General features: G+C 32.7%; 1 protein-coding gene across 1 annotated transcript in view; it reads right to left on the bottom strand.

Annotated features, from left to right (window-relative positions):
- Window positions 1-13754: 13754 nt before the first annotated feature.
- The window catches only part of LOC107715536 (LIM homeobox transcription factor 1-beta-like), a 6837-nt gene continuing 2798 nt past the window's right edge, over window positions 13755-17793 (bottom strand). The window contains exons 2-5 of the mRNA XM_016521688.1: window positions 17146-17378; window positions 16889-17067; window positions 16155-16232; window positions 13755-13937 (exon numbers count right to left, since the gene is read on the bottom strand). Of these exons, the coding sequence (XP_016377174.1) occupies window positions 13755-13937; window positions 16155-16232; window positions 16889-17067; window positions 17146-17378 (673 nt within the window). The remainder of the gene's footprint in view (window positions 13938-16154; window positions 16233-16888; window positions 17068-17145; window positions 17379-17793) is intronic.

The following is a 17793-nucleotide window of genomic DNA, read 5'->3' as shown; positions in this document are numbered from 1 at the left end:
AATCAATAATAAAAAATAATCATGGTTTCAGCACGACTGTTTTCAACATTGATAATAATCAGAAATGTTTCTTGAGCAGCAAATCAGCATATTAGAATGATTTCTGAAGATCATGTGACACTGAAGACTGGAGTAATGATGCTGAAAATTCAGCTTTGCATCACAGGAATAAATTACATTTTAACACATATTCAAATGGAAAACAGTTATTTTATATTGTAATAATATTTCACAATATTCCAGTTTTTACTGTTTTTTTGATCAATCAAATGCAGCATTGGCCAGCATTTTTTGATCAGCCCAAACTTTTGAACAGTTTTGCAAGTCTATCAGTATCTTCTTAGCGTCATTGTGACTCTATAAGTGCAAGTTTTCAAACCAAGTTTTTGATTTGATTAGTTAGGGTAAGGCCTGAATGCAAGTATTTGCTTACAAACTAAAATGTGTAACTTGACGGGACAAATATCTGAAGCCATTAAACCAGATGAGTTACTACTTATGAATTTAGCTATGGACATATTGACTGTTTAACTCACTTTTACTAACTTGTTCTGCAAGATTCTCTTGAAATTGTTGCTCCACCTTGACATCAGTTGACCTGAAAGAGAAAACAGACCATAAAAGAAGATCATTCATTTAGAGTACGTTTCGGGCCTTCTATAGGTACCTAATAAAATGACCTAAAAAATACCTAAGGCACCTAATACAACTCTTTAGATTATATATGCTGCACAAAAACACAGGAAAGGTGATCAGTTCACAATAAACCATACGAACAGAAATATCATTTCAGGCGGCTGAGGGTGAAAGTGCAGGTAGGATACTATAACATACTGTCTGTCCTCTCCAAATAACCAGTAATCTCTCTCATACAAAGACCCTGCTGTCGCTCTGTTAGCATTTCCCGGGCAGCCAGGTTTAACTTTTCACACTCTGGTTCCCTTTCTCATTCCAAACTTAATTAAAAGATGAACTTCGGGGGGAAAAAGTGTGAAGTACCATCCGGCCAAAAAATCTGAAAGGTTTTTATAAATTGAAACAAACATTTCATGAATCTGGTTCACTGAGCAGAGTGCTGAAATTACAGAGTCAGACTGTTTATCATCTAAAAATAATATGCCAAAATTACATCTGTATTGATACCTTTTCGTATTTATTGTTCTAATGTCAGTGAATAATGTTGAGAACATTTCTGGCTCATTTTTCCCTCCAAAGTCAAAAGAAAGAAAGACATTAAATTTGGCTCTAAAAAAAAATAAAGGACTGTTTTTAGGACTATAAGAATTTGTATTTATTTTTTTATTTTTATTTTTTATTTTTTTTGCAATTGCAATTATTTTCATGAAAATTAAGCACATTTACTCCCCTTAATTCTCATTGCCATAATGAAATAACTTGCATTCTCATTACTGTAATGCAATATAATAAATAAATAAATAAATTGTGTTACAAAGTACTTATATATCATGCAAAAATGTGATTGCTGATTTTAATTTTAATTTTAAAAACATTGTATTACAGTCAAGTTATTTCTGTACTGTAATGATAATCTAATGAGAAACATCAAAATAATGAGAATAAATAATAGAAATGTTATATTATTGAGAACATCCTGACACTTTATGAAAATTCAGAAGAAAATACACTAAATTTTCTTTATGTAAAATATAGTGTTTTCTTTTAATTTTGAGGTGAATATGACAAGACATGTTTTGACAAGATTCATCTTAATTTTCTTTTAGTCATATGAGTGAATGAAGAAAAGTGTTTGCTGTTCCATTTTCTGCCAATAATGTTAATATGCTAATAGCTGCCTATCATAAATCAAATTCATTTGTTCTGATGACAAAATGAAAATAATTTAAATGTAAACGTCACAGAGTTATGAAACATTACACAAATCTGCCAAAAGCTAATATCAGCTCTTTGTGTTCTGGTCTCTTGGGAAGGGCAGCTCTGAGAGCCTTTGATTAAAGCAGCGGGTGCCATTGGTCTAACCTGATGAAAGGCTGTTTGAGGTCAAAGGTCGAGACTCTCACCATTAGCATGTCACTTGCCCTCAGGCCTGTAAACGGTAGTTGCTACAGTTAGTTGACCAAACACGGCTGAAACAGCACAGCGTCCTCTTCCTCAAACCGTACTCATAATCATCCTCATGGAGAGTTATGATGGAGGGACACCACTGAGGAGGAATAGTAGAAAATGAAGAAATTGTGATGAGTTACATTGGATTTTTAAATGCAATTTATGTGGGACATTAAATAATATGTATGAGCAATATCACACTGGTAGCCGTGAGATATTGCTGTATATCGGCACGGCTGTGATTCGGCCGTAGGCACGAGGACGTAGGTAATCACAACGTGCCAATATACAACCATATCGGCTACGGCTACGAGTGTGATATTGCGTTTATACAACAGTCAGATGGCACGAGTGTGTAAATACATAAGAAAAACAGCAGCGGAGTGTCTTCAAAAACCCTCTTTTGTGTGGAACTACTTCCTTCCGCCACAGATTCAAATCTCAGTTTGACAGTTTAACAGCTGAGCTCAAGATCCATTACTAATTCAAAAACGTCACTTTAGAACTAACGAAGGAACGTTGAGTTGCTTCATTAAAAGCGTATTGTGTCACTGTATTAAAAGCTCACTGTATTGTGGAGTCGAGTATTACGAGAGAGAGATGGACTGAGCGAGTGTGATTACCTGCATCTGATACAGCATTCATTTTTCAGCTCAATCTCATATATCAAACATTAGTTTGAATGTCCGCTGAGGAAAGCGATATCTTTGTCGTACTGACCTTTCATCTGATTTCTGATGACAGCGCTGCTCACTGCATCTGTTAACCGCATCGCGTCTTACAAGCTGTTATTGAAAGTAAAAATAACTTCTGTTTCAGTCTCTTTCAATATAAAAGTCTTTACCGCTGACTCGTAAAGCAGTCTCTTGTCGCCATCTAACGGCGGAAAAATGTCACTTTATTAACAAACCGCATATTTACCCAAAACGAATTATATCTCATGTTTAACCACTATAGAGAAATCAGAGCCAGCGGCAAATTCTCAAAACATCAAATTTTAAAATAGACATTATCTTTATTAACAAACATATTTGCATATTTGAAGTCAAAACAAGTACATTCTCGCCTAAAAAAAAACGTAAAACTACATTACGTGACACAAAAATAGTATTATTCTAAAATTATTGTGGATTTGGGCGTCCGCCATGACACTCGCTGTGAGAAATACCGCAAGCGGAGTGATACAAACGGTGAAACGGTTGGAGGAGTTCTGTTATCACTCTAACATCGCACTCTTATCAGCCAATCAGATTCGAGGACCAGATAGAACTGTTGTATAAATATATATATTCAAATAGAAAATTACAGCTTGATTATTAATACAGGCGTCAAAAAAATCTAATAAAATGTACAAAATATATATATTTTTAAGTTTCATATTATTAGGCTGATTTGCATAACTTCATCAAACTAAAATGAATGTTTCAGAGTGTCACAAACCAGCTAACACCACAAAAGACCACAGTTCATCAGATCCATTTTTGATACATACTGTTGTTTGTGCTGTACTTTTCCCTTTAAAATTATGTCACTTTCTGGAGAATGATGTCATCAACAGGAACTGGTTAGTTAAAGGGATCTTAGAAAATGAAATGTGAAACTGACAACACATTGATTATCAGTTAAAACAATATTCAACTGTGTTCAATTTAATGTGGTATTGATAATATTTTAACCAATATATTATCGGACATTAAATTGTAATGCGTTGATTAATTACTGTATTTACAGCTGTACTGCTCTTAAATTATAAGTACAAAAACAAAAATATGGCATATTTATTTGCAGAATAACAAAAATAGACAGATTTTTTTTTTCTAAATTGTAAATAAAACAACGATTATTAGAGTAAGTTTTACAAGAAAATACAATTTCGGTATTTCTGCCAATTTTCACGTCTAATTCAATGTGTTACGTACTGTTTCTTTGTAATTATTTGTGAAATTTACTTGTGATTTCTGAGTGAAAATTGCATTCAGCATCAGTTTCAAAGCTCAGAGGTCAAAAGATCAAGTTTGTGTTTGTTCACTTTAGCTGCCATTCATTTTCTCACCTGGATGCCTCCCATAGTTCAGCAGGTGTGGAGAAGTATGACAGTTGTTCCTCTAGACACCTAACAGCTAAGAGGGATAGTTGAGTAAGCTGCTTTAGGATTGACAAGCATTGCTCAGCCAATCAGATCCAGCCGTGTCGGAGCGACGTCAGCAGAGTTGCCCTCAGGGGTCTCATGCCTCAGAGACGGCTCCATGATGGACGGCCGCACGTCTTTGCGCCTGTGATGTCAGATAACTACAGCGATAACAACTAGACTAAAAACCCTCCCACTTAGCATGACCGGGTCACTCGCTGAGCACCGTGTTCGTCCCACCTGCAGCCCGAAGCTCTGGTCTGAAAGATAGAGAATATATCTATACTTTCCCACACTTGCAAATGCCACCACACGGCCCGAATGCTGAAATGTCTGTCTTACTCTTAAACTAAGACACCACAGGTGATGAGGGTCAAATTTTTAACTAATATACAGTATCGCCATACTTCCCCAGTTAATTAATCAGTACCTTAAAACATTACATTTTGTAAAAGAGGTTTTCTTAAATGGTACATTTAAATATGCAAATGAGGCATTGTCTAATTAAAAATTCACTAATTAGCATACATTTCCAGAACAGAAATCCAAACATTGGGTTTTGTTGCTGTTTTCGGAGGCGGAAAACTGATGTTCAGATATGTAATCTGAATATTACATAAAACCAGATTCAGATTTCTTGTTTCATTTTGTTGACATATTAGAGTTAAAGGTTTTTACAGAAGTAATTTTTGATATCTCTTGTTATCATTCCAAAACTGATGTTCAGATATGTAATCTGAATATTACATAAAACCAGATTCAGATTTCTTGTTTCATTTTGTTGACATATTAGAGTTAAAGGTTTTTACAGAAGTAATTTTTGATATCTCTTGTTATCATTCCATAAATGAGAAAATACTGTAAACAGCCAAAAAAAAAAAGGAAGGAAGTTTTTAGGAATAATGTATGTAAATATATAAATCAGTGTGAATGATATATGAACAAATCCTTCAGAATATAGATAGGAATAAAACTACTAAGTTTAAGTGCTACTGAAGTGTAGAAAAAAGTAGTAGTAGCCTTAAAGTGGCCATATCATGAACATTAGAAACTAGCATCTCAAGTTTATTTTAAACCAAGTCTTTCATTATTTTAGTCTGACTTTAGACTCCAAGGAATCAGCATTGAGTGTCTTTTAGTCCATATCAGTAGCTTTGAGGTCTTCTCTATGCAAATTAACTTTCAGCACATTTGCATTTAAAGGTGCTGTATGTAGGATTGACACCGAGTGGTTGAACTAGGTATTGCAGTCCAAATTCAAAATATTGGAGAGGGTTTTTTTCACCCGGCCCCTCCTCCTCAGACTTGATGCACACGCAGGTTGCCAGATTGAAGACACCAACAAGAACGAGCGCACATGACGATGAATGAAATGAAATACGCTCTGTTTTCCGCCAACTGGCAACCCGGGGTGCCGAAATACAATTGGTTAAACTGGCAGTGGGCGGGTTTCACAAACCAAAACAGAGACCTACATTCCGGCCCGGAACGCACATTTTCAAAGCAGAATAACTGACTGTAGCATTGTTTTTCAGATAAACAAGTATGTTAACTTAGCATGTTTCTTAAATATCTGCAAACATATTATGGTATTTTTATGCTTTGGTAGAGTCACAAACTTACATGCAGCACCTTTAAATTTTACAGTCTTAACATTTCAGAAACATGGACTGCTATACTGATGACATCATCTAGAACTCACAAGTGTTTCGTCCAATCAATGCTCTCTAAAAAGAGAATTTTCTTCCTCTTTATCCACCTTTTTCTTGCCGTAAAAATGGGCGTGGCCATTTGTAAATGCTATGGGTCTAGCTTCCGGTCTCATCGGCATCCAGCTATTTTTAGCTGTACAAAACAGTTCGTTTTGCTGCTTGATATTGAAAATTGTTGTGTCTTACCATATTATTTTAATGTATCATCTTGATTATGAACACACTAGTTTGTAGTGCAAACAGCTTTACTGTTTATTGCACGTTGTTATTCTTCTTGCTATTTCCCTATAGCGGCTAATGACCCGGAAGTGTCTCCTATAGGCTTACTTCCGTGTTGAAGAAAAAGGTGGATACCACCCACCTCTAACTAGGCACACGCAGGTTGCCAGATTGAAGAAACCAACAGGAACGAGCGCACTTGACGATGAATGAAATGAAATACGCTGTGTTTTCCGCCAACTGGCAACCCGGGGTGCCGAAATACAATTGGGTAAACTGGCAGTGGGCGGGTTTCACAAACCAAAACAGAGACCCACATTCCTGCCCGGAACGCACATTTTCAAAGCAGAATAACTGACTGTAGCATTGTTTTTCAGATAAACAAGTATGTTAACTTAGCATGTTTCTTAAATATCTGCAAACATATTATGGTATTTTTATGCTTTGGTAGAGTCACAAACTTACATGCAGCACCTTTAAATTTTACAGTCTTAACATTTCAGAAACATGGACTGCTATACTGATGACATCATCTAGAACTCACAAGTGTTTCGTCCAATCAATGCTCTCTAAAAAGAGAATTTTCTTCCTCTTTATCCACCTTTTTCTTGCCGTAAAAATGGGCGTGGCCATTTGTAAATGCTATGGGTCTAGCTTCCGGTCTCATCGGCATCCAGCTATTTTTAGCTGTACAAAACAGTTCGTTTTGCTGCTTGATATTGAAAATTGTTGTGTCTTACCATATTATTTTAATGTATCATCTTGATTATGAACACACTAGTTTGTAGTGCAAACAGCTTTACTGTTTATTGCACGTTGTTATTCTTCTTGCTATTTCCCTATAGCGGCTAATGACCCGGAAGTGTCTCCTATAGGCTTACTTCCGTGTTGAAGAAAAAGGTGGATACCACCCACCTCTAACTAGTAAAATCATCACTGTGACAAAAGTCTACTAGCTATTTGAAATGTCTCACCTCAACTTCCTGTTTCAACAGGAACACAATTAAGCATGGATTCATGAATCACTATATTAAGTAAAAAACTATTTTAAACAGAGCAACTCCACAACCGTAAAGACATGTTACTAGTCATTTCGCATGAAGAGGGTGCTTACGTACAGTAGAAGTCTTAAAGGCACAAACAAAAACAGTCTGTTTAATTTATGAGTCAATAAAGTATACTTAAAAATATACTTGAACTTTACTTAAGTATACTTTAAAAAAATAAACTTGAAGTATACTACTTTTTGGTAAGGGAGGGTGGTCATGAAAGGCGGAATTACAAGTTTTGTTGAAAGAAACATTGATTCAAAAAAAAAAAAAGGTATGTATGACACTGGAACGCTGACAAAATCAAGAATATGACTTTCATGAATCCTAATCTGGCCTGTGTATGACCTGTGTAGATTTGCTGTGTTCTTTGAAGCGGAAAACACACTGACATCTGTCTTGTACTGTAATTTCCAGCCGAATGCATGTAAAGCTCGGCGTGAATGTGTGCACTCTTTGTTTAAAGCAGTCTGTAAATGATAGTTCATTAGTCAATGACATGCTTGTTTGCCTTAAACCAAGCGTGACAAATTGGGTTATTCCTATCACACTGGGACACAAAAACCCAGGAAGATATTGACTGGGCGAAGGGTAAATATTGCCTTTTATAATTTACAATAATTACACAAAAAGATCAAAGTTGTGGGTCACTGTCATATTAAAAATTGCTCAATAAACTCCACGGAAACAGCTTGTTACACCTTCAGTTATGAGCGTTTGGCTAATGCAATAAAATAAAGGCAAATTTCTGTTTTAGGTCAAGATCAGATGCTTTTTATAGACGTACAAATTAGAACAATGGCTGAATCTATCATTATCAAACTTGGTGTGTTTTTTATGGTATAATAGTCTTTTGTCCTAACATAGCTTGGTTTTTAACATTAAAAACAAAAAAACAGCGCTAATATTTTCTGTTTAAACCATATGTCAACTTCCAAATTGTAATAGTTTGCCATTTTTAGATAATTTCTTTAATTTTAGGAAGGTCCTGTTAGCAGCTATCTATACCACAAAACATTACAAATATTGTTTATGCAAATATGGTTATTATGTCAACAACATGACAGGAATAACCCAATTTGTTGGACAAATTTACACTGTATTCTAAAATCATTCTGAAATCAAAGTTGAATGGTCGATTTATCAATATTTATAATAAATATTTGACCTTGACCTGGCATTGTTGTCAAAAAAATGAAAACTTACTTAAATATCTCTGAACGTGTTTGACAGATTAATCTAAAATAATTTGTTGGTACGTAAACCTTTTTGTTTATTCTATAGCCTGTTTTGTCCAAGTACGTCCCAATTACAGATATAATTTATGTGTAAACTAATATCTTTATTAACATGCATTGTCCTATTATTAAATAAATAAATTAAATAATGAAGAATCAGCGTCAAATACTCTGTGAGAGAAACCACGGTTCTTCTATATTCATATAACACTAAAATATGATCATTTGTTATTATGAAATAATGTGTATTATAAATTTGTTGATGTTATTGTAAAAATTGGAAAAGGAATGCGCACTTGAGCCGAAAAATCGATGTGTTCACGGGCAGAAAACACTCTGCATGAGAGCCTCTTAAAGGGTCAAAAGTGTGGTGCTGAAGGCCCACATGGGGGCTTTCAGGGGTCAAAGTTCAGCAGTGTTGTTCAGTAAAGTCTCTTTGTAACATGGATCTCTTGAGACGCGGAAACCTGCTGAAGTTCGGAAGAACGGATACTGGTTTATGTACGTAATAATCATAATCAGACAATCGAGAATATACAAACATCTCTTACTGAAACTATTTTCAATTCACATTATTCTTTGTTCATTTTTTTTTAATTTCAAATATCTCAAATGAAAAAAAATTGAAAAAAAAGAAAACGAAAAATTGAAAAATTGAAAGTTAATTTTTTAATACAAACATATTCTCTTACTCAATTATAATTATTCTTTTCTTAATTTTTTTATTTATTTCAGATATCTCAAATGTAAAATTCAAACATATTTTGAGGCCAAAGTGAGCCATATATGTGTGACTGGCAATATCTTAAAAGAAAAATTTAAAGTTATTTTTTTAATACAAACGTATTCTCTTACTAAAACTTTTTTCAATTATCATTATTCTTTTGTTAATTTTTTATTTATTTCCGACATCTCAAATGTAAAATTAAAGCATGTTTTGAGGCTAAAATGAACCATATGTATATGTTTGAAATGGACTATATTTTAAAAGAATAATTAAAAGTTATTTTTTAATATACAAACATCTCTTACTGAAACTATTTTCAATTCACATTATTCTTTTTTTCATTTTTTATTTATTTCAGATATCTCAAATGTAAAATTAAAGCATATTTTGAGGCCAAAGTGAACCATATATGTGTGACATGGACAAAAGGCAAATTTCTGTTTTAGGTCAAAATCAGATTCTTTTTATAGACGTACAAATTAGAACAATGGCTGAATCTATCATTATCAAACTTGGTTTGTTTTTTATGGTATAATAGTCTTTTGTCCTAACATAGCTTGGTTTTTAACATTAAAAAAAAAAAAACAGCGCTAATATTTTCTGTTTAAACCATATGTCAACTTCCAAATTGTAATAGTTTGCCATTTTTAGATAATTTCTTTAATTTTAGGAAGGTCCTGTTAGCAGCTATCTATACCACAAAACATTACAAATATTGTTTATGCAAATATGGTTATTATGTCAACAACATGACAGGAATAACCCAATTTGTTGGACAAATTTACACTGTATTCTAAAATCATTCTGAAATCAAAGTTGAATGGTCGATTTATCAATATTTATAATAAATATTTGACCTTGACCTGGCATTGTTGTCAAAAAAATGAAAACTTACTTAAATATCTCTGAACGTGTTTGACAGATTAATCTAAAATAATTTGTTGGTACGTAAACCTTTTTGTTTATTCTATAGCCTGTTTTGTCCAAGTACGTCCCAATTACAGATATAATTTATGTGTAAACTAATATCTTTATTAACATGCATTGTCCTATTATTAAATAAATAAATTAAATAATGAAGAATCAGCGTCAAATACTCTGTGAGAGAAACCACGGTTCTTCTATATTCATATAACACTAAAATATGATCATTTGTTATTATGAAATAATGTGTATTATAAATTTGTTGATGTTATTGTAAAAATTGGAAAAGGAATGCGCACTTGAGCCGAAAAATCGATGTGTTCACGGGCAGAAAACACTCTGCATGAGAGCCTCTTAAAGGGTCAAAAGTGTGGTGCTGAAGGCCCACATGGGGGCTTTCAGGGGTCAAAGTTCAGCAGTGTTGTTCAGTAAAGTCTCTTTGTAACATGGATCTCTTGAGACGCGGAAACCTGCTGAAGTTCGGAAGAACGGATACTGGTTTATGTACGTAATAATCATAATCAGACAATCGAGAATATACAAACATCTCTTACTGAAACTATTTTCAATTCACATTATTCTTTGTTCATTTTTTTTTAATTTCAAATATCTCAAATGAAAAAAAATTGAAAAAAAAGAAAACGAAAAATTGAAAAATTGAAAGTTAATTTTTTAATACAAACATATTCTCTTACTCAATTATAATTATTCTTTTCTTAATTTTTTTATTTATTTCAGATATCTCAAATGTAAAATTCAAACATATTTTGAGGCCAAAGTGAGCCATATATGTGTGACTGGCAATATCTTAAAAGAAAAATTTAAAGTTATTTTTTTAATACAAACGTATTCTCTTACTAAAACTTTTTTCAATTATCATTATTCTTTTGTTAATTTTTTATTTATTTCCGACATCTCAAATGTAAAATTAAAGCATGTTTTGAGGCTAAAATGAACCATATGTATATGTTTGAAATGGACTATATTTTAAAAGAATAATTAAAAGTTATTTTTTAATATACAAACATCTCTTACTGAAACTATTTTCAATTCACATTATTCTTTTTTTCATTTTTTATTTATTTCAGATATCTCAAATGTAAAATTAAAGCATGTTTTGAGGCTAAAATGAACCATATGTATATGTTTGAAATGGACTATATTTTAAAAGAATAATTAAAAGTTATTTTTTAATATACAAACATCTCTTACTGAAACTATTTTCAATTCACATTATTCTTTTTTTCATTTTTTATTTATTTCAGATATCTCAAATGTAAAATTAAAGCATGTTTTGAGGCTAAAATGAACCATATGTATATGTTTGAAATGGACTATATTTTAAAAGAATAATTAAAAGTTATTTTTTAATATACAAACATCTCTTACTGAAACTATTTTCAATTCACATTATTCTTTTTTTCATTTTTTATTTATTTCAGATATCTCAAATGTAAAATTAAAGCATGTTTTGAGGCTAAAATGAACCATATGTATATGTTTGAAATGGACTATATTTTAAAAGAATAATTAAAAGTTAATTCTAAAATCATTCTGAAATCAAAGTTGAATGGTCGATTTATCAATATTTATAATAAATATTTGACCTTGACCTGGCATTGTTGTCAAAAAAATGAAAACTTACTTAAATATCTCTGAACGTGTTTGACAGATTAATCTAAAATAATTTGTTGGTACGTAAACCTTTTTGTTTATTCTATAGCCTGTTTTGTCCAAGTACGTCCCAATTACAGATATAATTTATGTGTAAACTAATATCTTTATTAACATGCATTGTCCTATTATTAAATAAATAAATTAAATAATGAAGAATCAGCGTCAAATACTCTGTGAGAGAAACCACGGTTCTTCTATATTCATATAACACTAAAATATGATCATTTGTTATTATGAAATAATGTGTATTATAAATTTGTTGATGTTATTGTAAAAATTGGAAAAGGAATGCGCACTTGAGCCGAAAAATCGATGTGTTCACGGGCAGAAAACACTCTGCATGAGAGCCTCTTAAAGGGTCAAAAGTGTGGTGCTGAAGGCCCACATGGGGGCTTTCAGGGGTCAAAGTTCAGCAGTGTTGTTCAGTAAAGTCTCTTTGTAACATGGATCTCTTGAGACGCGGAAACCTGCTGAAGTTCGGAAGAACGGATACTGGTTTATGTACGTAATAATCATAATCAGACAATCGAGAATATACAAACATCTCTTACTGAAACTATTTTCAATTCACATTATTCTTTTTTTCATTTTTTATTTATTTCAGATATCTCAAATGTAAAATTAAAGCATGTTTTGAGGCTAAAATGAACCATATGTATATGTTTGAAATGGACTATATTTTAAAAGAATAATTAAAAGTTATTTTTTAATATACAAACATCTCTTACTGAAACTATTTTCAATTCACATTATTCTTTTTTTCATTTTTTATTTATTTCAGATATCTCAAATGTAAAATTAAAGCATGTTTTGAGGCTAAAATGAACCATATGTATATGTTTGAAATGGACTATATTTTAAAAGAATAATTAAAAGTTATTTTTTAATATACAAACATCTCTTACTGAAACTATTTTCAATTCACATTATTCTTTTTTTCATTTTTTATTTATTTCAGATATCTCAAATGTAAAATTAAAGCATATTTTGAGGCCAAAGTGAACCATATATGTGTGACATGGACAATATTGTAAAAGAAAAATTAAAAGTTTTTTTTTTACGTACAAACATCTCTTACTAAAACTTTTTTCAATTCTCATTATTCTTTGTTCATTTATAATTTATTTCAAGTATCTCAAATGTAAAATTAAAGCATGTTTTTCAGCTAAAATGAACCATATATGTATGAAATGGACAACATTTAAAAAAAAATTAAAGTTAAAAGATTTTTTTTATTATTTCTTTATTTTTAGTACCAACAAACTTTGGTAAATTTAGCAAGTTTGAGCAAAAATGCATCATTCTGCAACATCCAAAAATGCAAATGACAAATAAATAGCACAGCGAAATAAACATATACATCTTTAAACATCAACAGTAATACTACACTCTCTTCCAGGGACTTACATAAAAATGTTTATGGTTCTTACTATAACACAGTTTGTTTTAAATAAAGCTTTGCAGGTTTACTTGGCACATGTACGTAATAAATAGCTAGTCGTCTTTATCAACACACAGCTGTTTCGGCTTGAGTTTATTTCAAAACATTTGAAATCCATATTCAACAACAACATTGTTGTACTGTATGCAGTTTTCAACTTTTTGCATGTATTGCATTTGTCTATTTACGGTCTAAACTTGTTTTGTAGGTTCAATATGCTGCAGTAAATGTCCTGCAGCTCCTCTAGAAATGTTTGGTTAAGATTTTTTTCTACAAAGTCTAGATGAAAACCTTCTCATCCCATCTTCACATACGCTTGACCAGCACATCTTTGAACCTGGTTCGATTCAAGACCTCCTCAGCATGTCTTCTACAGCACAAAGCCAAGATCTGGTTTCATCTGTAACGTGAGTAGTTTGGTTTGGTTTTCTTGTCCTTACAGCCTCGAGATTCAAGTTGGCCTTATACTGGAGGTTTGCTGGCGTACGTGAGGCTGGCATTGCAGACATGGATATTAGGTAGTTTTTGTGGGTGTTTAGTCTCAGGATTTGCTTTCAGGAGGCGAAGTACGAGCTCTGCATGGAATAGAGGCGGTCGATGGGGTTTCCCACGCGGGTCTGAAGGGATCCGGCTTCTGACGCAGCCATGAAGCAGTCGCTCAGACTGGTCAGAGACGTGTCGCTGTCAATGTCGTGGAAAATCGAGTCATTTCCTGAAGAAGGACAACAAAATGAGGTCTAGGTACTGAAAAAGTCACACGAAACAGCATTTTTAAAGAAAATATGAGTGGTGTTTGTTGTTCAAAAGTTTGGGCTCGGTACGATTTTTACATTTTTTGAAAGACATCTCTTCTGCTCACCAAAGCTGCATTTATTTGATCAAAAATACAGCAAAAACAGTAATATTGTGAAATATTATTACCATTTAAAATAGCTGTTTGCTATTTGAATATATTTTAAAATGTAATTTATTCCCGTGAAGCAATGTTGAATTTTCAGCAGCTTCAGAAATCATACAGAATTCATTATATGCTGGTTTTGGAAACATTTCTTTTCAATGTCGAAAACAGTTGTGCACCATCATATTTTTAACATAACAATTTTTCCAGGATTCTTTGATATATATATATATATATATATATATGATTTGAAATGGAAATCTTTTGTAAAATTATAAATGTCTTTACTGTCACTTTCGATCAATTTAATGCATTCTTTCCAAATAAAATAATTAATTTCTTTAAAAGCAAATAATACAGACCCCAAGCTTGATCTTAATGTGATAAAATAACATCAAACATAACATTTTACACAATATTTACTTAAAATCGCTAAGAATGTTTGAATATAGAAAGTTATCAATCGTTCCCACATCATAAGAAATGTACATCTACTGCTAATTTGGAGGCAAGGCAAGGCAAGTTTATTTATATAGCACATTTCGTACAATGGTAATTCAAAGTGCTTTACATAAAAGAAAGTAAAATAATCATAAAAAATAATCACAAAAATAAAACAAGGAAATTAAAAACTTTGAAAATGATTTAAAAATTGATTTAAAATGAATTCGGACATCGCACAGTGCTCATTCAATAAATGCACAGCTAAACAGATGAGTTTTGAGTCTAGATTTAAATGTGACTAATGTTGCACCCTTTTGAAAAAAGATGTGGGAAGTGTGTCAAGATAGCAGGTTGACTGCACAGATTTTAGGTGCTGCACTATTTCTTCCAAAATTTTGCTACCAATTGCTTTAAAAATAGACATAGTATCTTCTTTTTGATACTGCGGTCGAATCTGTCTGACCTCTGCATAACTTGAGGATGTGCTAATCGCCTTCCTGATATTAATGATCTTCTCAGATAAGAAGGAAGCAAACTCAAAAAAAAAAATTGCATTTGCTGTCGGAGAGCATTTCACTGGCAATCTGACTTGGGGTGTTTGTCAGTCTCTCAACAGTAGCAAAAAGAGTGCGAGTGTTGTTTAAGTTACTGTTTATAAGGTTTGAGAAGAATGACTGTCTAGCTTTGCCTAGTTATAAGTTTTGAGAAGAAACTGTCTAGCTGTAGTTAGTTCCACATTGAAAGCATGAAGGCTGTCTTTATAGATGCTATAGTGAATTTCAAGTTTCGTCTTCCGCCACATCCGCTCAGCTTTTCTGCATTGTCTTTTCATACTCTGTACTGCTGTTGATTTTCTCCAAGAAAGAAAAATTACACGAATTATTCTTTTATTTCCCTTCTTCCAAAGACCCTGATTATCAATAAACATATTAATTTATCAAAAAAAAAAATCATAATGACCCCAAATAAAATAATTTTCATTTTTACTTAAATGGTTATCAGTTCCTTAATATCAACCAATAAATACCACTATTTGGTGAGTATTCAAAGGCAGACATATTTAATATGCCATTAAAAGAAATTGCATACATGAGAAAAATATATTTTTAATATGTATAATGACATTATTATATGTAATAATATTCATAATACATTAAAAATCGATTCTGGTTAGCAGTTTTCAAGAATTTAACAAACAAACAATAAATTATATACTTTGATTTCAGCTTTATTTCAATTTCCAAAAATGTTTTAATAATTTTATAGTTAGTTAATAATAATCCTGCACTCAGAAAAATGTTTAGCAAACGTAAAAATAAATAAATAATAAAAATAAGTTTAAATAAATACATTTGATTAAAATAAATATATAATTTGAATATATTTATATAAATTAAATATATATATATATATATATAAACACTAACTACACAAATATTTATAATATTATTTTTCACAGTATAAATAGGGTCTTATATAGCTGTATATATATATATAGCTGCCTTTTACATTTTAGGATGTGCATTCCTATAATGATATTTGGCCATCCATGGCATCTAAAGAACTGAAAACCCCTGACTTAGGCTCAGTTAAGATCGCTGAACATGCTCACCTTTGCTCTTTGGTTCTGAAACCACACCTGAACGACTCTAACACTTAGACCGGTTTCAGCTGCCAACGTCTCTCTGACCTGAAATAACAGGAACATATTACTTCATCTGAAGTACTCTCACATACCCAGACATTTGACCACTGGCATGAAGTGCTTGCCATTTTTTGTACATTTTTACATTTACATTTTTTACAACTCATGAGTTTTTGCAATTTTTACATGCAATACACATCAGATGGTTCACAGTTTTTGCCAATTTTACATCCAATATGCATCAGAAGATCCATAGTTTTAGCCATATTTCCATGCTAAATGCATAATGTGGTCCATAGGTTTTTGCCAATTTTAGATGCAGTATGCATTAGATGCTCCATATAGTTGTTATTTTTACATGCAATACACCTCAGAAGATCCATAGTTGTTGCCATTTTTACATGCAATAAGCATTAGATGATCCATGTAGTTTGTGCAATTTTTATACTGCATGCAATATGCATCAGATTGTTCATAGTTTTTGCCAATTTTAGATGCAATATGCATCAGATGGTCCATTATTTTTTTTGCCATTTTTACATGCAATGCGCATCAGATAGTCCATAGACTGCTGTATAATAATGGATTAGTATAATACTGGAACCTGTGCCTCTACAGTAAGCACAGGTTGCACATTCAAAAACTGAAATGGGTTCATTTGGTTGTATTCCCTCTAGAAATCTTCTGAAGGATGCTCTCACCTTTCGGCATGGTTTGGATGACACCTCAAAGGAGGCCTTGAACGCGCGCCGCTGCAGGGTGGTGAGGATGGTGCGAGGTCTCTTGGGTCTGCGTGGGTCTTTGCCGTCATCGGCTCCTTTGCTCTGACCTCCTGCTCCTTTCTCCGGCTTCAAGTCCAGATCTTCATCCTCACTTTTGTCTACAGAAACAAGCTTTTTAATATCACCTTTCCATGGAGAGCATACGAGACGAGAGGAAAGGAAAGCGTTGTTCTCACCGGAGTCAGACATGTCCGGGCTGACCGCGTGCAGTAAGTCCTTCTCCTTCTCGTAGTCGTTCTTGCACAGCAGTTGTCCTTCCTTCAGGACGAACTCGTCTCCTTTACACAGCTGTCGCTCGCACACACAGCAGCAGAAGCAGCCTAGATGATACACACTTTCTAGTGCGCGCATCACAAACTCAGTGGGAGCGATCTTCTCCAGACAGCCACTGCATTTGGCTGCAAACAACCTGATGAGGAGAAACAAAACATAAATTGATGCTGTTTACTTTCTTAAAACATGTTTCTGGTCTTATTGTGCACAATTCACTAGTGCATGTTATGCCAAAGAATCCTGAAAAAAAGTATCACAGTTTCCACAAAAATATGAAGCAGCACAACTGTTTTCAACATTGATAATAATCAGAAATGTTTCTTGAGCAGCAAATCAGCATATTAGAATGATTTCTGAAGATCATGTGACACTGAAGACTGGAGGAATGATGCTGAAAATTCAGCTTTGCATCACAGGAATAAATTACATTTTACAATATATTAAAATGAAAATTGTAATAATGTTGCACAATTTTCATGCATGCAAACAGTATTTCTACAGATCCAGACAGCATTGAATACAGGTTCAATAGCAGTGGGATAAATATTGGA

This window comes from Sinocyclocheilus rhinocerous, unplaced genomic scaffold (genome assembly GCF_001515625.1).
Source record: "Sinocyclocheilus rhinocerous isolate Xijiao unplaced genomic scaffold, SAMN03320098_v1.1 scaffold2765, whole genome shotgun sequence".
Classification (NCBI taxonomy): domain Eukaryota; kingdom Metazoa; phylum Chordata; class Actinopteri; order Cypriniformes; family Cyprinidae; genus Sinocyclocheilus; species Sinocyclocheilus rhinocerous.
Note: the sequence above shows the minus strand (reverse complement) of the source record. Positions and strands in the feature narration are given on the sequence as shown.